The sequence below is a fragment of the Astatotilapia calliptera genome, chromosome 9 (genome assembly GCF_964374335.1).
Source record: "Astatotilapia calliptera chromosome 9, fAstCal68.1, whole genome shotgun sequence".
NCBI lineage: Eukaryota > Metazoa > Chordata > Actinopteri > Cichliformes > Cichlidae > Astatotilapia > Astatotilapia calliptera.
The window spans coordinates 31597152-31621835 of NC_137430.1; the positions used below are offsets into that span (position 1 = coordinate 31597152).

Genomic DNA, 24684 nt, shown 5'->3' on the forward strand with positions numbered 1-24684 from the left:
TCAATAAAGTATTCTGATTCTGATTCTGATTATACAGATATTTACAAACTCTTCAGATCAAAACACTTTTTTAATTGTAACATCAAATCAGACTAAATGTTTATTTTTTTTAGATTGATAAATATAAAAAACATAGTTTCTCTCTTTACTCTTAAAGTTAACAAATATCTGTATTTCTTAATTGTAAATGGCACCAAATTGCATTCAAAATTGAGCCACACTTATGGAGCTCCACAATTCTTTTTCTGGTGTTTTGTTGACATCTCTTGATTTTCCCATGTCAAAGAAACAGGCTCTGTGTTTTGCCTTATATGCATCCACAGCTGTGCCACCAATTTACTCACATGGACTCTACGAACCTATCAGAAGCTTCTTCAGCTCAGAATGGAATCGTCTGGAGTTTCTTATTAATTAACAATAAACTTAGTGTATATGTACTCCTAAATTTGATCAAAGTGATAAAAAATAGACAGCTCTGTCTCTCTTTATTCTGACATTTAACTAATTCAAAATATATTTAAATATTTATCTAAAACAAAAGTTTACTCTAAATTGATGTTGTACAGTAAAAATGTTTTATGTTTTCTCCCTAAAGTGTAAATATCTGGTTACAAATGTGAATATCCTGCTGTGTACTGAAATCCCTCTTGGGCTACGTCCACACGTACACGGGTATTTTTGAAAACTGATATTTTCCGTTTTCGTTTTAAAAAATAATCCCGTCCACACGTGAAGGCAGAAATGAAGGAAAACGCTGCTATGAACATGCCAAAGCAGCAGGTGACACCATATTCCTAACCGTGCAGAAATGTTGGCCAATCAGAAGTCTAGAAGCCTCGGCAGGAAAAAGTAAACAAAGCTGGGGCATAGAAGCAGAACCGAGTAGTATGTGTGGACGGACAGTAACTGTGTGTATATGTAAGCATTTAAACACTGCAGAGAGTAGGATTAACAGTAATAGTATTGTAGAAATTCATTTCACCGAAACAATAACGTGGCGCACAGTGTGACGTCAAAAAAGGCGCACATCTTTGACGCTGCGTTTTCTCCGTTTTTCTCGTCCACACGTAAATGCAAAAACGGAGTTTTAGAAAATATCCACCCTGCCCGGAGTTTTTAAAAATCTCCGTTTTCAGTGACCAAAAACGCCATTTATGTGTGGATGAAAGGTGCAAACGCATAGAAAAATCTGCGTTTTCAAAAATACCCGGGTAATCACTTTCCCAATTACAATATACAAACTAGAGATGGACCGATCCGATATTACGTATCGGTATCGGTCCAATACTGATCTAAATTACTGGATCGGATATCGGAGAAAAATAAAAAATGTAATCCGATCCATTAAATATCACGAAAGCACCTCACAAAACTTGCAACATGCCGTAACTCGCCTCAGAACGTTAGCACGTCGGAGCAGTATGCATCACGTGATAGAGCGGCTGTGGCATGCGGGACCTGTCGGTGGTCTGGATAGCATGTGGAGCTTCGCTAGCAACCCGGCATTTCATCTCCGACAAAGTTATCCCCGAGAGAAGTAAAGCAAGTGTGTAAGTCCATCTCTGAATGTTTGTAAAGCATTCCTGCGTTAAGCTTAACAAGCGACTGCCTCTCCTGCTGCTACTTCAATCATGAAACTGCTTAACGATCAGCTGATCGGCTTTTCTGTCGCGACTCCGTCTCTCTGGTTTGTTTTTGGCCCACTTTGCACCAGAAAGAGGAAACCAGCAGCTGAACAACAGCAGCACGTTTAAGCTTGATAAGCTGTTGTTAGAATTTATTTAATATTACTTTCTACACCAGGATCTTTTTCTACATAGCTGACGGCTGGTAACTGTGCAGGGGCGGATCTAGCAAAGTTTAGCCAGGGGGGCCGATAGGGCATTAACAGGGAAAAGGGGGCACAAAGACATACTTTTCTTTCTTATTCTCATTTAAAATGTCTAGCTTTTAATAAATAATTTGATGTAAAAGGAATAGAAGTCCATTACTGTATATAGTGACTATTAAGTCTAATATATATACCCTAGTAAGCTATAGTCCTTTTTCCTTTGAGAAGGTACCATCTGTGCAGTCTGCAATTTTGTTGAAGAAAGATGCTGAATCTATTTAATATTTCTTGAAAAATTATTGATTTCTGTGCATTTTTTTTCACACTGCATCAAATTAAGGTTGATTACGTCGATTAAGCATCATGAGGTGGAGCGTGAGGGGTGGTTCCCTATTTTTTTATTTTTGTTGTTGCTGGGAGTTGGAACTCTATTAGTTAGGTTGCTTAATATTTCTGCTAAGTACTCTTTAAAATACCAGAATAGGGAGGATGGTGTAGGTTTAAGTTTATTAGATTGATCAGTATTGCTGAACTATGAAATATTTTTTTGCATACAGGTATAACAGAATAGCTTTAGTGTAGTTGTTGTTTTAAACTTGAGTATGAACTTCTACAAAATGCAGCAAGATATTTAAAAAAACAGTTTTGTTGATTAAAAAACACTGTATCGGATTCATATCGGTATCGGCAGATATCCAAATTTATGATATCGGTATCGGACATAAAAAAGTGGTATCGTGCCATCTCTAATACAAACTGTTATGGAACTTTACTTAACAAAGTCTTAAGACCGGGTAGTGACACTATCAATATGTCTATTTAAAGAAAAGAGAGATTTTTTTTTTTGTTTTTTTTGTTCTTGTAGTCATCTTGTCTATCAATGTATCAGAGGGTTAAAATAACAAATTGCTGGTAAACATCAGAATTATTGATTTGTTTACTGTTTGTCCATTTACGTCAGTGTAAAATCTTTTGGCTACCAATGCAGCTACCTGGTTATTTTGCTTGACTTATAATGAAAGCTCGGTCTGTTCACATGCTTTAAATGCCAACAATTGATATTCTGTTTTTATGCTGACATTCTACCAGATGCCGAGAAAAAATAAAAGATCCCAGGCACAAAAGAAGCGCTGGAAACAACTTGACCTGGTCGATCCTGCTGTCCCAATGCTCACTGGCCACAACCAAGATGAGGCAGTCAGTAGTTTTCCATCTGACCAGGTAATGAAGATATGGTAGTGATCACAAACAGTTGAACAGTTTTCGAAACACGTTTGAGACAGTTAAGAACGCCTACCCATACAGTTTAGGATTTTTTGTTACAATATCACACAACTGGCATAATAGTGCATGGTATGCAGAGCATTTAAATGAAATGAATGTGTCAGGTCACTTAATGTCTTCTATACCCTTTTTCCTGGTTTAGATGGCACCAGCCAGGTTATCCTTGGAAACACAGGATAGACCCACCTCCTTATGTTCCCCAGGTATCAAGGTAAATATCAAAAAATATTCCTCTTATTAAGAATTTACAACAGACAATTACATGTTATAGACATATTAATGGTTACATCTCACCATTATGCAAACAGCAGGGATTTTTTTTTTTATTGCTTTGTAAGTTTAGTAACCACTACTGTTTCATGTTTTCTTTAAAGTATCCAGTGTTACACTCTGTTTCAACTCTGTTAGTAGGTTTTATAATTTTGATTAACTGTATGTAACCCATTATCAGATTTCAGACACTCGTCCACCAGCAAAACGAGTCTGGGCAACTGATGATTTCCACACAGCATCAAATTCTCCACCTAAAAAGGTATGCCCACAAATGTCTATAACCAATTGGTATGCATGTGATCTTTGCTGTATAATCACCAGGGTTGATATTTAGTCTTTCACCTTACGTATGCTTGCTAACTCTTACTAAATATACATCTCAACAGTTATTTCTGTCTGTTTAGCTATTTCTATATATATTGTTCAGAAAAAACTTTTATACCATTTTATACTTAAAGCTTCAGATAAATTGACATCCACAGTGAAAAGCAGTGCAAATAAATACAAACATGGCTTTGTGACATCTTTTATCAAGATGGATGTCAGTGTATTCTGTTTGAATCACATTTAACCTGTAACTGAATTTTGTGTCATTTCTTTACAAAACGTAACACGACTATGAATTGTTTTACCATAGTTAAAAATGTTGTTACTTTACAAGAAAATCGAAATTTATACAACCCTTGCAACTTAAAAATGTCTTACATCATTGTACCAAGAGTTGCATATGTTTTTGCTCAACCTTGAAATGCATATCATTAAATACTAAACAATAACATGTCACCTTTACCATTCCTTGATCAGCCTTTCCACAACATCAATGAAGAACTACTGACAGAGGAGCTACAGAGCAACGCAGTTCAGCACTTCTGGTGTGTCAGTGCAACTCATTGTCAAAGTGATGAAAGGTACACAGAATTCTCTCGAAATCATCAGTGCACATGTAATGCCCTCACATTCCTGGCCTACCTTAATGAGGAACACCAGTTCAACACAGCCCGACTTGATAAGGTGCTTGAACAGGGAGATGCACTCTACTGTTGGATTAAAACAAATCTTCAGCAGGAGAGGTGTTATACACAAGATCATCTGACCATGGAAGACCTGCCCAAAGAAGTTCATACCGACATAAATGTCTACAGTGTGAAAATGGACAACATAAGGTATGGATACCTGAAAACACCAGACAAAACTTATCAAAGAAAAGAGTGGTGGTTGCCTCTTGCTAGTCGCCTTGTATGTCTGTCAACAGATGTGAACTATGCTTTGCTCATGGTCTCACCTCAGTGCATTGCAGTTTTCCGTGACAAATCTGGGAGGTATGGATTATTTGATTCACATTCAAGAAGTGCAGCAGGTTTATCTGAGCCAAATGGAACAGCAGTCATGCTCACTTTCACTCATGTGGATGACCTGATCACCCACTTGCATAACCTTTTTCAAAATCAAGGCAAGTATGCAAAATATGAGTTTGTGCCTGTTTCTCTCAAAAGAGTCAGCACTCACAACGAACAGCCTGCACAGTCAACAGGAGCAACAGCTACATCATCACCACAAAATGATGAACCACAAATCCCACTGTGCAAGTGCCTCAACCAGAATCAGCCCAAACCTATATGACAATGTTAGAAAATACTTCAAACTCATCACAAGACAAAATGGCTTCATGTGAATATCAGCTTGAAACATCTGTCGATCCAACAAGCAACATCAGGAAAGAACAAGAAGAGAATCTTGAACTTAATAATAAAAGAGAAACAACAAGGAATGTGTGCAAATTAAATAAACAACGACGTCGGAAAGCTATTCGTCGCTCAAAAAAAATCAGAGGCAGAATGTAGAACCTAAAGATAAATCTTCATCTGATCAAGTGGCAAAGAAGACGCACAAAAAAAAGGCACGAAAGGGAACGATATGCAACTTGTCACAAATTTCGAATGAAAAAATTACAGACTTTGAAAACTCAATATGCTGTAAACTGTCATTACCACAAACAAAAACTGTTATGAAACAGAAATTATTATGCAAATCCTCAAATTCAAGGAGTAATAAAAGCCCACAAGGTGAAGAAGTACCAAAGTGATCCTCATTTTCAACAAAAGAAGAGGGACTACATTATCAGAAGATATTCTACGGATCCCAACTTTAAAATCAGACAGAAGCAATATCTGGTCCAAAGGTACAACACGGATGCTGACTTTCAAAGCAGACAGAAAAAATACATGGGCCAGAAATACAGAGAGGATCATGTCAGAGAAAGGAAGAGGGCATACATAAGAACAAAATATGCATCTGATCCAAACTACAGGCACAAACAAAAAAAATCAATTCATGCCAGGTATCACAATGACTCACAATTCAGACTGCACCATATACAGCGCTGTACCCAGTACCAGAGACACAAAATGGCTACCACTGCATCTTTCACCATTTATAAAAAGTTGTGTGCACAGAGAATAAAGAAGCCTCTATGGCTGCTGTTGCGATCCCAGTGTGCCCCCTGTAGCTCTGTGGACGGTTTTTGATGTGTTTACATCTCACCCCAACCGGTCGCGGCAGATGGCTGCCCCTCCCTGAGCCTGGTTCTGCCGGAAGTTTCTTTCTGTCAAAAGTTTTTCCTTCCCACTGTCGCCAAAGTGCTTGCTCATAGGGGGTCATGAGTGTTGGGTTTATCTATATACATTAATGCTTGTATGCTTTTCATTTATTCTTTTGCCTTACTCTTCGGTTCATAATATAAAGTTACTTGAATGGTTTCCTTTTTCCTTATTTTATGTTGCTTTGCTGTTTACCACAATCTAAATATCATGTTTAAATGGAATACATTATTGTAAATGGTATTTGTACAAAATATAATTTGAATGAGATAAGATACCTTTATTAGTCCCACAAGGGAAAATTTCAAAATTTGCATGTGGTATTTTCCCTTTTCACATTAAAATACCTTTGAAATACAAATTGAATACCGCTTAATGGACTTTTTTTTTTTCTACCAAGAAAACTTACTTTGGCTTACAATCTGTTAAACTGTTCACTTTAAACGACTCAAAACTGTAAAATCTAAATTGTAACTTCTCTTGAACACCTCAGACTTAAACATAATTTCTTTTATTTCTTTTATATCTATTAACTTCTTTTGTAATGGTGCAACTGGAGCATCTTTCTCTCATCTCTGTATGCTGCACTGCATATAGCAGAGATCACAATACAGCTTACTTTTCCTTAACTTGAAAATCAGCTGTATTCAATTTCCCTCCCCCTAGTGTTATAAATGGCAACCTGCACTAATTGCACCACATTAAAGGCAAACTACACTCATTGGCAGCGGCATAGGCACACTTAAAATTTGTTCTGAAATTTTCGCTTTCTAGTTTCTTTTTATTGTTCAATGTCAGTTTTCTGTGACATGCTCGCTGGTCTCAGATTGAACAGATGAGTAACAGCAGCAGCAGCTGGTGTCTCAGTTTTATGGAAATGCTTCATTTACACAGAACTGACCTCTGCGCTGTTTGTAAAAACTGTTTCACGTCAGGTCCTACAGAGCTGCTGATGTTGGATCCTGCCTGCATCACAAACACAGCTTTATGATCCAGAGATAATAAAACAAAGGCCCTTTAATTTAAGGATGACAGCTTTATTGCTGCACAGCTCTAAACGTTACAGCGTGACTCAGGAAACTGAACTCGACTAAAATAAAATGCAACCTGTTCATTTGTTGGAAACAAAAGAAGCAGCTGTGCATTATTCAGAATCTAAATAAAACAAATAAAGTGCAGCACCAGAGGGGGGCATACTGAGTGATTCATAATGATAATATTACAATGTGTGCAATAAGATAAGATTAAAGTCCTTTATTGGTTATGCCCATGCAGCTCTATTCACTGCAGAAAGTACATGTAGGTAAGTATCCACCTGTTGCTCTTCTTTTCTCTTTCTCGTCACTCACAGGATCTTTCCCTTCAAAGGGACTTTTTCTCTCCCACAATCACAATGTGCCTGCTCACAAGGGGTCACTTGATTGCTGGGGTTCTCTCCACAATACTGTCGGATCTTTACCTTTCAGAATAAAGTGCCCCGAGGCCAACGTTGTTGTGACTTGTTGCTGATTAAAAAAACTTCAATTAAATTATAGAAACTACTATAAAGAACGTTTCAAACTAGTGACAAATAGACAGAAAACTCCAATAACAGAAAGACAACAACATAACATGAAGTCACCTTTGCCAAAAACCTGCAGTTCCTCTAGTGACCAGCTCATCTTGTAACCGGAAGGTTGCCGGTTTGATCCTCAGCTCTGTCTATCTTGTTCGTTGTGTCCTTGGGCAAGACACTTCACCTACGACCTACTGGTGATGGCCAGAGGGGCCGATGGCGCGGTATGGCAGCCTCGCTTCTGTCAGTCTGCCCCAGAGCAGCTGTGGCTACGACTGTAGCTGCCTCCACCAGTGTGTGAATGTGAGAGTGAATGAACAGTGGAATTGTAAAGTGCTTTGAGGGTCTCGAAAAGCGCTAAATAAATGCAATCTATTATTATTATTATTATTATTATTAATTGAAGCTGGCTCTATAAACGAGTCAGTCATAAGAAATGTTCATTTTACAGCAGAAACAGACGCAGCTGTTGAGGGTTTTTAACTCACTTGTTTAAACTTTATGAGTACTGAAAGTTATGTCGTGTTACAGGATGCTCTGGCTGACAGATGCGTAGCTGCAAGCTGTCTATGAGCCCTCACCTCGGCTGTGTGGAATCACTGAACTGGAGCCTTTTGGGGCTTTTTCATGCAATTATCTGATAAATAATATGGATGTGGTTCAGTTTATTTGGATGTTAGCAGTAACTAGCAGGTATCTCTATCTGTGCAATGCACCTGTACGGCTAGCTTGCTAACTTTGTAGTGTCAGTTAATTACTTAGCAGCCCATCCTGCTATTTAGATATAAGCACTTTTGTTAACCAAAAAATAACACTGTGGGAGCCAAAACACTAATGCTGAGGCTTCAGTCACTGGGTGACATCATAGTGGCTCGTCGTGTTTGGAGGACGAAGAATACTGAGTTGCATCCCAAGAACACCATACCTACTGTGAAGCATGGGGGTGGAAACATCATGCTATGGGGCTGTTTTTCTGCCAAGGGGACAGGACGACTGATCCGTGTTAAGGACAGAATGAATGGGGCCATGTATCGTGAGATTTTGAGCCAAAACCTCCTTCCATCAGTGAGAACTTTGAAGATGAAACGAGGCTGGGTCTTCCAACATGACAATGATCCAAAACACACCGCCCGGGCAACAAAGGAGTGGCTCCGTAAGAAGCATTTGAAAGTCCTGGAGTGGCCTAGCCAGTCTCCAGACCTCAACCCCATAGAAAATCTGTGGCGGGAGTTGAAAGTCCGTGTTGCTCGGCGACAGCCCCAAAACATCACTGCTCTCGAGAAGATCTGCATGGAGGAATGGGCCAAAATACCAGCTACTGTGTGTGCAAACCTGGTAAAGACCTATAGTAAACGTTTGACCTCTGTTATTGCCAACAAAGGTTATGTTACAAAGTATTGAGTTGTATTTTTGTTATTGACCAAATACTTATTTTCCACCCTGATTTACGAATAAATTCTTTACAAATCCTACCATGTGGATTCATGGATTTTATTTTTCACATTCTGTCTCTCACAGTTGAAGTGTACCTCTGGTGCAAATTACTGACCTCTGTCATCATTTTAGGTGGGGGAACTTGCACAATCGGTGGCTGACTAAATACTTTTTTGCCCCACTGTATGTCCATCTTTTATATACAGTCCATGATCTCATCCCAGTATGTTCTCCACTTCTATCTTAACAACCCCGGAAAAGGGGAATATCTTCTGGAAGAATCTCCTCCCTCTGTTTGACTTCCTGAGTACAAACTCTGCTCTGGCTGCAATGACACCTTCCTCTTGTTATTCCCCTTCATCAGTCACTGTCCTGCAGGACTGCACCACACCTGCACCACAGCAGTTCAAAGATTCACTCTAAAAGTTTGAAGATGGGCTTTGGCTGAGCGTCTGACTGAACTTACTTGCTATACTATGAAATGAAAACAAATTCAGCAGTGATTACAGAGATCTAACCTCCAAACCAGAGAATTAATCATAAACTCTGCTGTTTACAGACTCTCAGTTCTAACTTGTTGTTTTTCTGCTGAATATCTGAGTTTCTTTACAAAGACTTCTGTTCCTCAGTGACATCATGCAGACAAGTTCTCACTGTTACAAACAGCATTGGAAATATCCCAGACATTCAGCTGAGCGTCTTCAAAGTGCAAAATATGACTCATTTATTAAATATTTGAGGAGTAACGCTGCACTCAGTGTCTCGGCTTAAAAAATGCAAGACAGCAGCGAAGACACAACGTTCTCATAGACCTGACTTTACAGGAAAAAACGTTCACGCAGTCGTCCTTAAACACATCTTTACAGCTGCCAGCAAACAGAGACGATGGTCACACCGGCCAGCTCTGACAAACTCAAACTAAATATTAGATTTTACATGGAAAGAAGGGAATAGCTCTCTAATGTTTTGGTGCTCTAATATTCCACTTCATGAAAAGTGGATAAGTAAATGTGAATAATGGATGTGTGTACCTCGCTCTGCAGCTCAGTAACCTCTTTAACGTGCTGCGTCTCCAGAGTCTCAGGGAGCTGGTGATACAGAGAGCTGCTGGCCTCTTTCTTCCCTGCTTCTTTGTATTTAACCTGCAGGAAAATGTTACGTTCATTATCACAGTTTTTACATTCTGTCTCGGACAGCATTATGGGAGAAGATGTGCTGTTGCAAAAAGCTTTTAGTGTCACCTTTTCAGACTAATATTGTGCTTATTTTCTCTGTATGCACTGGATATGGACTAACACCAGGTAAACAGGAAGAACTGGATGTTTCTTGTGTTCTTCAAAGAGAATAAAATCAGTCTGAATATGTTGCAGCAAAGAAGGGGGAGCACAGAAAGGCACCCAGGAGCTCTGAATGTGATAACACTGATAACAAGACCAGAATAGACAACAGCAGCCAGTTTATCTGCCCTGTGTTAGCCTGATGGAGTGTCTGAGACGGGCACACATATTTTAGACTCTAAGGGCTTTGCATTGACAGTCGTACGCTCCCTGCAGGCTGATAACGTCTCAGATACGGCCACGCCTCTCTATCCTTCTGTGGGAGAATATTCAAACTCTGCAGGAACTCTCTGGGTGGTGCTAACCACTCCACCACCATGCTGCACCACAGGATTTTTTAACCTGGAATTTATACCTGTACCACAATTTTCTTTACCTGATGTTACTTTGACTGTTTGTTTAAAACCCAAATATTGTCTGTAACAACACGAAAACAGTTCCCACCTCGCTGTGCGTCTCAGCCATCTCTTTAACAAACTGAGTCTGCAGAGTTTCAGGCAGCAGCGAGTACAAAGTGTTGGGCAGATCCTCTTTGTCCTTCTTGTAGTTTGCCTTCAAACAAAAGAATGAAAAATGTTTTTAATCCTACACGAAAAACTTAAAAACAGTTTTTTTTTTACTATAATACCAATAATAGAATTAGTGCTGCAAACTGTAGATTTCTTACAGACACAGATCCTCTGAGATCTGATGAAACTATACACCTGTGGTGCGTTCAGGGTCCTCACCTCACTCTGTATTTCTGACATCTGTTTGGCGAACTGTGTCTCTGCCGTCTCTGGGAGCAGCGAGTACAAGTTCTTACTGATCTCCTTCTTACCCTCCTCTTTGTACTTCACCTGCACACACACACACACACACACACACTGACTTTAAACAGCTGACACACAGCAGGGACACTTTCACATTCAGACTGTGTCTCTGTGTTTCTCACCTCACTGCAGATGTCTCTCAGCTCTTTGGCCAGCTGTGTCTCTGTGGTTGCAGGTAGCTGATGATACAGAGAGCTGCTCACCTCCTTCTTACCGTCCTGTTTATACTTCACCTACAAAGACACCAAACAACAGGCAGAATTCAAACTGCAGAGGAACATTTGCTTGTGTTTTCTCTCTTGTCTGTGATGTGAGTACCTGACTCTGCAGCTGTGCCACCTCTTTGGCGTGCTGAGTCTCCAGAGTCTCGGGCAGCTTCGAGTACAGAGAGCTGGACGCTTCCTTCTTCCCTGCTTCTTTATATTTGCTCTGCAAAACAAAGAGAGGAAAATAATAAATAAAGGCATCGAATATAAACGCTGTGACTGAGGTTTGACCTTTAAACAGATCTTAAACACACGATGTTCCCGTACCTCACTCTGTATTTCAGATACAGCTTTGGCAAACTGGATTTCATTGGTCTGTGGCAGCTGTGAATACACACTGACACGCTGGCTCTTCTTCCCACTTTCCTTATATTTGTTCTAGAAATGAAGACAAAGACGTGGCATCAGACGCTGGTCTCCTGTCTCTCAGCAGATATTACACCAACCAAGACAAAGCAAACGTGCAGATGAGCGGAATCAGAGGGATTTCCTACAGGATCCACTACAAAACTTATCTGAACTGTTTTCATCCTTCTGTGAGATGAGCTCAGTAATTGGAGGCAGCAGTTTCACAGAGATGGAAATGATATAAGGATCACTTTTTCTTCTCTTCCAGCTAACGCTCACAGCTGGACTCAGACACAATCCTTCAGTCCTTTATTACATATTCTGTATATGACATGTTGCATACAGACAGTCTCAGAGATCTTACGGCTCTTCGGCCTTATAATGTTGGAGTTGCTCACAGGCCCTGCAAACTGCCAACATCCCTGTAATTTTCTCCAAGCACCTTGGAAGTAGGTGCAGTTATGCCAGAGACCTCTACTCAAAACATCAAGCCCCCACAGGACACCCCCAGAGGTCCCCGGAGTCCTGAACACCTATCTGGGGATCTACACAATATCAGGCATGTGGTTTAATGCTGTTGCTCACTTGTACATGCTCTCTATTCTTTCTAATGCTTAATGGATTTTGTAGAAACAAAAAAAGTCTCTGAACATCACATTAAGAAGTCTCGTATAGAAGATTAAAGATCTGCAGCAGAACTGTACCTCGCTCAGTATTTCACTCATCTCCCGGGCAAAGTGGGTCTCTGTGGTTTCAGGGAGCTGAGCGTACAGAGGCGACATCATCTCCTTCCTCCCTTCATCTTTGTACTTTTTCTGTTGGAAACAAAGAATTCAAGTAAAGAAAAAGAAACAAAAACTTTTCATCTCTGCGAACAAGAATAAACTCCACTGAGTCCCAGCAGATAACAGCTGTTTACAGCTGTTCCAGAAATGATTGGAAAGAAAAAAAAAACACTATCTTGACCTGCATTTAAAAGAAGCTCGTCGGGTCACCTGCTGAGTTTCTTTAGCTCGCTGTACTAACATAAAGCCAACACTTCACAGTAATAACAGAAACACTTTGGACAGTGGTGATTCGCCTCCATGCGGGACTTGATTCATCAAACTGCAACCAGCTTTGTGAAAGAAGTGTTGGATGAGGTGTCGCCTGTGTGGAGAGAAGCCACACAGACAGGTCCAGACGCCTGGTGGATTTAAACCGCTGTGCAGCTAATTGTTCTCTTCTTCATTCGCAGTTTTCATTTTAATTCTGTTTTTAACATCTGTGTAACTGTTCTACCTGCTGTGTGTTTACGTGACTCTGGTTCGTTGTGTTTAGATTCCTGTACTTGATGGTATCTAATCAACTGGAGGCGCTGTAGGTCAGCTCCTGCTGCTTAGTGTTAAACACTGTACATGCACTGTTCTGTGTGTAATCACACAGTCTCACATCTCCAACCCTGAATAAATAAAAGCCAAATGAAGCGTGAGGAGCAGGAAACACACAGCAGGATTCACTCACTTCACTCTGCAGTTCAGTCACTTCTTTGACGCGTTTGGTCTCCAGAGTTTCGGGCAGTTTGGAGTAAAGAGACGACGCCGCGTGCTGCTTACCTGCCTGCTTGTACTTCACCTGTCAAACAAACACACACTTTAAATCCCCACAGAATCACACTTTCACAACTTCATCCTGCCTCAAACTGTTTCCCAGCAACTCATGACTGGAAATATCTCATCCTTCACTGAGCAGTGTTATCAGCTCTGCAGGCGACTGGGGGTTAATTTAGTAACCACTCTGTGACATCACCAGCTGCTTCTATCCAATAGGATTTCAGCTTCATGCCCTGTTTGACCCTGTGCAGCTTAGACATGCCATGAATGTGGGGAATCGGACAGAGCTGATTGAATTCTGTTGGAGTTTATTTACTGTTGTAAGTTTATTTGCACCCGTGTGCTGCGGCTGGAGCTTATTAATGTAAAGCTGTTTAACAGGTTTAAGGTCAGAGTATCTGAGCTGTCCAACACGCTGCAGGACTGCGTCCACAGCAGCGCCCACTCTCACTGCTGCCATTGAAGGACCGTATCAGTCTCTGATGTGTTTTCCAACACGCTAAAAATGTTTATTGGTCTTCTGTTGTTAATGTTTCGTGTCCTAAATTTCCAGTTTGACTTAATAAATCCAGAACAGGACGTGTTGATATGACCTTAGAAACACAGCAGAGTGCTGGAAGCATCTAAACGTAGATGTGACATCACTCCAAACTCTCGGACACGGACATATTTATCAAGACTTATGAGCTACTTTTTGGATAACACCTGTATATAGAAGTTCACTGACAACAACTGAGTGACATGTGAGCTGTGACAGACTGGAAATGCAGAACTGATCCAAAGTGCCAGGATGCACGGATGACAGAGCTGGAAAAACAGGAGCTCCGTGTTATAGAGCTGACAAAAGCAGCCTCATTTCATCAATGCTTAGATGGCCTAAAATAGAGAAAAGACCAGCTTCACGTAGAAAACAATAAACGCAGTCCATTCAGTATTTATGCGTTTGGGAATTTTCATTGTTTTGGGAATTTTGAATTATTTGAGAATATCTGAATTTGGACTTTATTCTTACTCCAAGTGTTTGAAGTTTCAGAATTCTCTCAAGGCTGTTTATTCTGGGATTTTCGAGTGTTGTCTCCCTGCTTTATAAGGTCTCTGCACAATGCAGTGCTACTTCAGTACTTGATAGTCGGACACACCCTGCAGGCTTCAAACCCAAATATTGTCTGTAACAACGCTTTGTCCAAAAATGGCAGGACAGTGATGATCACTAAAACAGTTCCCACCTCGCTGTGCGTCTCAGCCATCTCTTTAACAAACTGAGTCTGCAGAGTTTCAGGCAGCAGCGAGTACAAAGTGTTCGGCAGATCCTCTTTGTCCTTCTTGTAGTTTGCCTTCAAACAAAAGAATGAAAAATGTTTTAATCCTACACGAAAAACTTAAAAACAGTTTTTTTTTTACTATAATACCAATAATAGAATTAGTGCTGCAAACTGTAGATTTCTTACAGACACAGATCCTCTGAGATCTGATGAAACTATACACCTGTGGTGCGTTCAGGGTCCTCACCTCACTCTGTATTTCTGACATCTGTTTGGCGAACTGTGTCTCTGCCGTCTCTGGGAGCAGCGAGTACAAGTTCTTACTGATCTCCTTCTTACCCTCCTCTTTGTACTTCACCTGCACACACACACACACACTGACTTTAAACAGCTGACACACAGCAGGGACACTTTCACATTCAGACTGTGTCTCTGTGTTTCTCACCTCACTGCAGATGTCTCTCAGCTCTTTGGCCAGCTGTGTCTCTGTGGTTGCAGGTAGCTGATGATACAGAGAGCTGCTCACCTCCTTCTTACCGTCCTGTTTATACTTCACCTACAAAGACACCAAACAACAGGCAGAATTCAAACTGCAGAGGAACATTTGCTTGTGTTTTCTCTCTTGTCTGTGATGTGAGTACCTGACTCTGCAGCTGTGCCACCTCTTTGGCGTGCTGAGTCTCCAGAGTCTCGGGCAGCTTCGAGTACAGAGAGCTGGACGCTTCCTTCTTCCCTGCTTCTTTATATTTGCTCTGAAAAACAAAGAGAGGAAAATAATAAATAAAGGCATCGAATGTAAACGCTGTGACTGAGGTTTGACCTTTAAACAGATCTTAAACACACGATGTTCCCGTACCTCACTCTGTATTTCAGATACAGCTTTGGCAAACTGGATTTCGTTGGTCTGTGGCAGCTGTGAATACACACTGACACTCTGGCTCTTCTTCCCACTTTCCTTATATTTGTTCTAGAAATGAAGACAAAGACGTGGCATCAGACGCTGGTCTCCTGTCTCTCAGCAGATATTACACCAACCAAGACAAAGCAAACGTGCAGATGAGCGGAATCAGAGGGATTTCCTACAGGATCCACTACAAAACTTATCTGAACTGTTTTCATCCTTCTGTGAGATGAGCTCAGTAATTGGAGGCAGCAGTTTCCCAGAGATGGAAATGATATAAGGATCACTTTCTCTTCTCTTCTCTTCCAGCTAACGCTCACAGCTGGACTCAGACACAATCCTTCAGTCCTTTATTACATATTCTGTATATGACATGTTGCATACAGACAGTCTCAGAGATCTTACGGCTCTTCAGCCTTGAAATGTCGGAGTTGCTCAACCAGCAGTTGCGTTATTGCAAACAGAAATCACAGCAAACAGCTGGTATCAGTGTGACTTTCCTGGTCTTAAAAAGCAGGACTCCCTGGCATTCATGCAGATGTTACTTTGACGTGAATGTGACAAGCGCAAAGTGTAAACCTGGCCTCTAAATCCTGCAGATACAAATCCAATCCAACATCGGCGGGAACAGTAACGGGAAAATGTAATGCCACCTTCCCGTGTTTTCCTCCAAGCACCTTAAGAACAGGTGAAGTCAAAACACTGGAGGTCCCACATCCAAGCCCTGAACAGTGAAAGCTTTTGTGGGGCAAGATCAGGCAGCTGCTTTTAATGCTGTGGCCTTACTTACTACACTTTCTGTTCTTTGTAATCCTTAATGCATCATAGCAGCAGAACTGTACCTCGCTCAGTATTTCACTCATCTCCCGGGCAAAGTGGGTCTCTGTGGTTTCAGGCAGCTGAGCGTACAGAGGCGACATCATCTCCTTCCTCCCTTCATCTTTGTACTTTTTCTGTTGGAGACAAAGAATTCAAGTAAACAAGAGACACGCTGAGGTGAGCAATCGCAGGCAGCTCAGTCTGCGCAGGATTTACTTTTAAGGGAGGAGTTTTGTACTTTTTATATATTCATACAAATATATTTTCTTTATTCTCTTTAAATGTAACTTGTAAAGCAGTAAAAATAAGATTAGGGCAACAAAACAAAAGTTTACTTTGATTACACAAACATTATGTAGGTGTGAGTGATGGCTAATATTGATAACAAGTATGGAGAACCCAGAGCACTTTATACAACATGCCTCATTCATATAAACACTTTGTTTCCTTTGCTTAACTGCTTTCTATCAAACATTCACACACATTCATAATCGGATGGATGCATCGGAGCAACTTGGGGTTAATATCTTGCCCAAGGATGCAGTCAAGGATCGACTCACCGACCTTCCTATTAGTAGACCACGTGCTCTACCTGCTGAGCTTCAGCCAAAGCAAAGGCAGCAAGAAATATAGTTTAAAATAGCATTAATATCAATTTGACCTTCAGATAAATCTATCGAGCTTGAGGGAGAGGTCAGAGGTCAAATGTGACATGATATTTTAAAACAGTGCTTTCTGTATGTTGGCACATACACCACAGCCTTTTGCTCCTCAGTTTTCTACCAATAAATCCTTCAGCTGACCTTGAAGACGTTGGTGGATTTAAGGCAAATGTTAATGGATTGTTAACATGACCCAGACAAAGTTTCCAGGAGTTCAGAAGGTTTCGTGTTCACAGACAGAACGACGTCCTCAGCAGATGTAATATAAACAAACAACAAAACACTGCAAGAAATCTTCATCTCAGGCAACAGCTGAACTCCTCACTGGCTCCCAGCAGATAACAGCTGTTTACAGCTGTGCCAGAAATGATTGGAAAGAAAAAGCATCATCTTGATTTGCATTTAAAAAGGGGCTTGCTGGGTTACCTGCCAACTTTCCTGTTTTACAACTGGCACAAACAGATCACTTCACAGCTGTTTCTGTGCTGCTTTTAAAATTCCTCTGAAAAGTCTTTAAGCATCAGTTCAGCTGCATTTTACTCTGCTGCTTACTGGAAACAGATAATAACAGAGATGACATAAGAGATACATCTCGATCCATGATTTCTTTCACAAAGCTGGTTTTCAGTTTCAGTTCATCTCTCAGAGACTATTATAAATGTTTTAGGTTCTTTCTTCTATACACATCAACCAAAAACACCATGTTCACCATTATGCTGACGACACTCAGTTTTATCTACTTGTCACATGTGACCTTCTACATTTGGGTGAAAACCCAACGTATTTGTATTAAATTATAGTGGAAATGGCAGTTTTGGAGCCTGAGCTCAAACAACATTAGCTCTGCTAAGTGTGAATAATAATAATAATAATAATAATGATAATACATTTTATTTAAATAGCGCCTTTCAAAGCACCCAAGGACACTGTACAACAGATATCCAGTTTGAACGATAAATGAAAACCTTACAGTTCTTGCGTACGGAGGGCAGCTTTTACCAGACTGATAAATTAAAACAGCTTTTATATCTTAAGCAAACTGTAGTTGATGCTGCTGTGACTTCCAGCCTGGAGTACATTTGGTTTGTCCGACTCTTTGGTTCAAAAGGCAGCTACTTGGCTTTTAATCGGTCCAGAGAAAAGACGACACATCACTTCAGTTTTAGCTCAGCTGCACTGGTTAGCTGTGGAATCAGGATTTATTTACATTTTATTTTTTGGATCAGCTCAGCTGTATGTTGCAGATCGAGTAACTCCACATTTTGCTGCCAGTTCACTGGAGTCATCCTCAGCAGTTTCCCTCAGTGCCCCCCCTCTAACCTAAAAACTGAGGGTGACAGGTCTCCTCTGTTCTTGCCTCCTGGCTCTGGATTAATCTGTCATCCCACATAAAGTCAAACAGCTGACAACTTTAAATCAGTTCCTGCTTCCAGTCAAGCCTGAGGTGCCTCACGGTTTGTATCAAGTGTATGTTTTTTACTTGTAGATTTGTTTAACGTAATAATTTTCTTATTTACGATATTCCAACCATATTTATTCAGTGTTTTTTCCTTAGCTTCACTTCCACCCATCTATCCTGGAGTATCCCAGGTGTCACAGGATGGGATACACAGAGAGACAGAATCACCAACTAACCTCGACACGTCTTTGTCTATGTGAGGAACCTGGAGTACCTGATGAGATCGCACGCAGCTACAGCAAGAGCATGTAAAGGCCTCAGTTGGTCTGTGGACATGAATCATGTGTATGTGGCTTTTTTATTTTGTGCTTATAATTTCCTATACTTGGACTGGTGATATATTCTCCCCTAACTGGAACACACTTTGGGTTGCTGCCTGTTGTTTTGTGCTATATATGGAACTGCACTTGATGTAATCTTACAGTGCAATAAAACGAATAAGTGTTTTTCACCCAAACTACCTCTGCAACACTTAGAAGTAACGCTTTCTCCAACCTAAACTTGAAAAGTGTGAAATAATGGAAAAGCAGACTGAGGTAGAGCGATGGTACCACACACAGCAGGATTCACTCACTTCACTCTGCAGTTCAGTCACTTCTTTGACGCGTTTGGTCTCCAGAGTTTCGGGCAGTTTGGAGTAAAGAGACGACGCCGCGTGCTGCTTACCTGCCTGCTTGTACTTCACCTGTCAAACAAACACACACTTTAAATCCCCACAGAATCACACTCTCACAACTTCATCCTGCCTCAAACTGTTTCCCAGCTACTCATGACTGGAAATATCTCATCCTTCACTGAGCAGCGTTATCAGCTCTGCAGGCGACTGGGAGGTGACGTAGCAACTACTGTGACATCACCAGCTGCATCCAATAGGATGAACTGTTTGACCTTGTGTAGCTAAGACATGACATGAATGTGGGAAAACGGAAAGAGGTGATTGAATTCTGTTGGACTTCATTTACTGTTTTCTAATTTACTTCTACTGGATGCTGATGATCGTTATTACCTGATAAATACAAAAGTTTAATGGGTTTAAACTGAGACTTATGGCTGAGCTGTCCAACACGCTGCAGGCCTGCCTCAGCTCGGACTCTGATTGCACACATACTATACTAGTCTTTGATATGTTTTTCGTACATGCTTAAAAAACTTTTTTTGCCCTATTTTCAATCCGTTGTGCCATAAATTTCTACAATGACTTAATAAATACAGCCATTAGAAAAAGATCTGCTGTTGGTATTTCCTTTTTTAGTCTGATTGTAACCATCTGTGTCTCACTTGTCTCATTTTTTAACTTCCCTGATTACTCTTTGTGTATAAATAGTCCTGTCTTCTCTTCGGTCTTTGTCTCTTTGTACTCCTGCAGTTTGATGGCTTGAGCCCAAATAAAGATTTAGTTCAACTCGTCAGCTTTGGTCTCCTGCTTTTAGACTTCAGTCAGTCTCAGCAAGGTGTGCAAATCTCATCCTTATCTCACCCTGATATTTCAGACATTCAAGAGGATTCACTCCAAGGAGAAAAATCTTTAAAGTCACGATGAGTGCTGCAGGTCAGTAAGCTCGGAGCTCCCACCTCGCTGTGCGTCTCAGCCATCTCTTTAACAAACTGAGTCTCCAGAGTTTCGGGCAGGAGCGAGTACAAAGTGTTGGGCAGATCCTCTTTGTCCTGTTTGTACTTTGCCTTCAAAGAGGAATAAACACAAATCAATGAACAGAAATAAGAGAACATTGAAATGCACAGGAGAATGGAAGATATCAGTGTGTGATGAGAGAGAACAGAGCCGCACCACGCTCTGGATCTCCGACATCTGCTTGGCAAACTGCATCTCTGGTGTTTCAGGCATGAGGTGGAAGAGTGAGGAGGACATTTCCTTCTTACAGCCCTCCTTGTATTTCACCTGCACCACAAACCAAACAAACACATCTCTGTTAATGTGCAATAAAACACTTTGCTTTCTCGAGGCTCAGCGTTGCCCCCATCCTCAATTTCATAACTCCACTTTAAGTTCAGACATTTCTGTCTTCACTTATTTTCAGCACAGCGAAAGTTTTCTTAACTTCGAGCAGTGATTAGAAGAAGTCTAGCTGAGTCAGCCTGACTAATGTCGTATTTTTGGAAAACCTTCCTCCTCCTCAGATAATAGAAGCTGCAGCAGAAACACTTTGTGACAGCTCGACAGGCACAGCATGAACTCGTGCACAGGAGGAAACCTTAAAGGTCACCAGGAACAACTGGACGTGCACTTCTATTCAGTCACATCATCAACAAGCACTGCAGGAAAATATGGACTGTATCATCTTAACGTTCACTTAGACTTTGAACTCATCTGTTATCCAGTGAGAAAGATTTCATGTTAAGTAAAATATCATTGAAATAGTTTCCCAAACTTTTTGTGCTTTTGCAGCAGCTTCAAACACCACAGTGTTTGATTCAGAGGAACTTCAGAATGAGTGTTCACACAGATCAGATTGAAGAAAAGGCCGATTGGGAAAGTTTCAGACTCGGACTTGAAAAGTTTCCTGCTGAATAAAAGCCTCTGTGTTGAGGCACAGCAGTGGCTGGATGAGTGTTTGTCACCTGACTCTGCAGCTCCGTCACGTCTTTGGCCAGCTCAGTCTGCAGGGTTTGAGGAAGGCTGGAGAACAAAGTGGACGACAGCTCCTTCTGCCCGTCCTCTTTGTACTTCACCTGCAGGGTCAACAGAACTGTTTTTATGTTCTTTTATTTTCTTTTTACTTTTATTGAAAACGTAAACTGAGTAGTGAAAAGGCATTCAGGGTTTGAGTCAGGAGAGTTGTTAGACACACAGAAGAGAGCATGTTTATGAGGAGAAAGGACTGGATCTGGCAGCAGGAGAGCACCGAGCTGCCACCATTCACATCCAGAGATGAATGATGTGGTTTGCATTAAACTATTAAAGTATTTCTTTACACTGAATAACTGTGGCCTGACTGTTTTGTTCTAGTTTTAGCTGAAAAATTGTTTCAAAATGAAAGCGATGCCAAAGTTGGAGACTTCACTGCACCATCTGCCAGCTTTGCCTCTCTTTCCATGAGGTTTGACAACTCATGGAAGGAGAGGGAGACTAAAACTGGTGACCTTTAACTCCTGAAACCTCCCATATTTAAAATCCCACTAAGCTAACAGATCCAAACACTGACTGCGTAGCAGGGTATAATGGTAATGATAGCAGGAGGCGATGGATGTGACAGTTTAGAAAATAAAGTTCACAATGCAGCACACAGCGAGACAATGACAGTTTGTATGCAGATACGAGTAAATTACACAAAGATTTTTTTTGTATTTAAAAGAACAACTTGCCAGTAACTAGTCTGCACGGAAAGAAGACGTGTGGCAGCTCAAAACCACTTAGAAACCAAATAAACTGTCAGTCAAATGTTTGGTACTTCAAAAAATGAAAGACGTTTGATTTCTTAATTGCATTCAATAATTCTCACTTTGTAAGACACGGTCTGAGTGAACTTTTATTGTACATGGACACAACTACCACAAGCATAACATATAAGACACAGATGTCCCTCATTCTTCTGTCCCTTTTCTCTTTTTTATTATTTTTTAAAGCTATTTTAAGGGTTTAAAATTGCAAAGAGTCTTGTAGGATTATAAACCTGTTTTGTGGATTTCTCAAAGTTGATTGGTTAGATTAGTGGGATATAAAATGGACAAGGAGAGCAAAAGGTCCAGAGTTTGAGTCACCGTGGGTCACATTTTGCTTGTTTTACACATTTCATTGAAGAAAGAGCAGAAGGATTCCCAGCTGCTATTCTGCAAATGGTCTCCAACATCAGCACAGCTTTCATTTTTGAACTATTTTCAGCCATCACTATGTTGATATAAATTCAAAATGTTTACAGTTTAAGCCTTTTTATGCAAATACATGTGAAAACATGAACACCAGGCTTTTATGATACAACAGTTAACTTAAAGTGTGTTGATTAAAAACTTGACGGTCCTCCGTTAGGCTTGGCAAGCCGCTGGACTTTAATAAACTGAAGGAATCTCTGGTGTGTCTTACCTCCTGACAATATGTTTCTTATCTCATAAAAACAGCAAACAGTACCTGGCTCTGTATCTGTGAGGCCTGCTTGACGTGTTGAGTTTGCAGAGTTTCAGGCATCACAGAGTACAAACTGCTGCCGGTCTCCTGCCTCCCTGACTTCTTATACTTTGTCTGAAGATCACATAAAGAATAAGATCAGTTTCTTTACTGCTTTATTGGTTTGAGCTGTCAAACATCTAAATCTGCAGCATAAACGTTCACATTCTCAGTCCCAACGTTACTAAATTAGCTTCATCATGTTTGTCCAAATTAATTTAGGTTTTCACTGAAGAGCAGCTTTATGTAACACTTACAGCTTCTTTCTATCTTTCATCAACACATTTAAGTGTTTTTGATCATCCTCTCAAGTTTCCTTCATCTCACCTCGCTCTGCAGCTCAGACACCGTTTTAGCAAACTTTGTCTCAGCGGTTTCAGGCAGCTGAGAGTAGAAACTCTGAGACATGCTCTTCATCCCCTCCTTGTACTTTTTCTACAATCAAAACAGAAAACAGGATCTGTAACATGGGATTAAGAAAAATTGCTTTAGAAATGTATCTAAAGAAATTATTAGAAGACACATCAACTTCTGACCAATCAGAGCCTTCTTTCAGACTTCATTGCCATTTTATTCAAAATAATTTGCTTAACACTGTCAGTATTTAACTGTGCTGCTTCCGTTCTGTCCTCCTGATTACACCCTGAGGACTTGGCTGTAAAGTACGATGAGTGAAACAGCACCCCTCTAAATGCCACACAGTGAGTCCAATACTCCCACAGGTCTGCAGTGGGCCGAGTTGGCTTTCCTTGATTAAAAGAAATAAAGTAAGGTTGAAGTCATACCAGTACCACACTGGGATTAGTCAGAGTTATGCTGGGGAAGCCAATCATCACTCCACTCAAATCACAGTGTGAACGTCACTGAATAACTGTTAGTCATTTCATCCTGCAAAGCTACCAACTGAAGTGTGGATGGGGGAGTTTATTGTTTATTAAATAGTTAACTAAACTAACTAATGACTTATTTTACCATCTACTGAGCTCATCACATCAGCAGTGCTAAGCTGGATTTGTCTGCATATGTCTTCACTTAAGTAATAGTTTCATCATGATCACACACAGCGGGGACAGCAGTCACAGGGTTTGTACCTCATGTTTAATACATGCAGGTTATTGATACTTCATGACATGATGTCTGATCATGTTTTGAATTAATGCTTCTTTCAGTCGTTATTAGAGTACTATTGTGGTTAGTTAACAAGAGATGCACCAGACCTGCATGTGTAAGGCATAATTTTATGTATTATGACAGCTTTAAGAATTGAATCTGCAGGTTGGTCTAAAGCAGCCGTGTCTCTCTGCACCTACTTGGCTTTGCAGGTCGGTGACCTCTCGGGCAAACTGGGTCTCCAGAGTATCAGGGAGCAGGTGGTAAACTGGACATGACAAGTACTTCTTCACAGCGTCTTTATATGAGACCTACATGACACAGAGACAAAATATAGACATTCACAAATAAACTTTCGTGATTTTTTTGTGTACCATTTTTAAAGTAAGCTTTACCACCACATGCTTCTTCTCAGTTTGCTAGTTTGGATCTAGCTTCACGGTTGAAAGTTCATGTTAACAAAAGTTTTTAGACTTTTGTTAACAGTTTTTAGTCATATTCCTGCATACCTGACTCTGTAGCTGGGAAGCCTCTTTAGCGTGCTGTGTCTCCAGAGTTTCAGGTAGTCGGTGGTACAGAGATGTCGATGTGTCCTTCTTACTGGCCTTTTTGTATTTTGCCTGAAAGACACAATTTGCACTGGAGATTTAAGTGCAGTTAGCACTAAAAAAATCAGTCATGTGCAGTTAACTCTACACCGAGGTTCCTACCTACCACAGAAACATAAAGACTATGAAAATGTATACAAATTATGTTTTTCTCTTCCACTTTCTTGAAGGTAGTGTTAGCCTAAATTAGAGGGCAACTGGCTGATATGGGGAGAATTCATGTGGGCGTTTGAACCTAAAAAATCTTGTGACAGTTGGGGGCTTATCCGGGATATGTTTGTAGAATTAGTTGCGTCACTGTTAATAACCAACCTGGTTTGTTAACCTGGTTTGTTAAGCAAATAATAAATAGAGCTAAATATCTATATTTATTATTTGCTTAGCATTTGCTTAAAGCTACAAATATGGCTTTTATTT

General features: G+C 40.5%; 1 protein-coding gene across 5 annotated transcripts in view; it reads right to left on the reverse strand.

The window, feature by feature from the left end:
• The window catches only part of LOC113029692 (uncharacterized), an 84965-nt gene that overhangs the window by 28216 nt on the left and 32065 nt on the right, over positions 1–24684 (reverse strand). For all 5 annotated transcript variants that reach the window (XM_080306764.1, XM_080306762.1, XM_080306760.1 and 2 more), the window contains 22 exons: positions 24169–24279; positions 23860–23970; positions 22877–22984; positions 22514–22624; positions 21010–21120; positions 20219–20329; positions 20005–20112; positions 19007–19117; positions 16335–16445; positions 15448–15558; positions 15233–15343; positions 15037–15147; positions 14839–14949; positions 14556–14663; positions 13241–13351; positions 12442–12552; positions 11657–11767; positions 11442–11552; positions 11246–11356; positions 11040–11150; positions 10756–10863; positions 10006–10116 (listed from right to left, as the gene is read on the reverse strand). In XM_080306764.1, the coding sequence (XP_080162890.1) occupies positions 10006–10116; positions 10756–10863; positions 11040–11150; positions 11246–11356; positions 11442–11552; positions 11657–11767; positions 12442–12552; positions 13241–13351; positions 14556–14663; positions 14839–14949; positions 15037–15147; positions 15233–15343; positions 15448–15558; positions 16335–16445; positions 19007–19117; positions 20005–20112; positions 20219–20329; positions 21010–21120; positions 22514–22624; positions 22877–22984; positions 23860–23970; positions 24169–24279 (2430 nt within the window). The remainder of the gene's footprint in view (positions 1–10005; positions 10117–10755; positions 10864–11039; positions 11151–11245; positions 11357–11441; positions 11553–11656; positions 11768–12441; positions 12553–13240; positions 13352–14555; positions 14664–14838; positions 14950–15036; positions 15148–15232; positions 15344–15447; positions 15559–16334; positions 16446–19006; positions 19118–20004; positions 20113–20218; positions 20330–21009; positions 21121–22513; positions 22625–22876; positions 22985–23859; positions 23971–24168; positions 24280–24684) is intronic.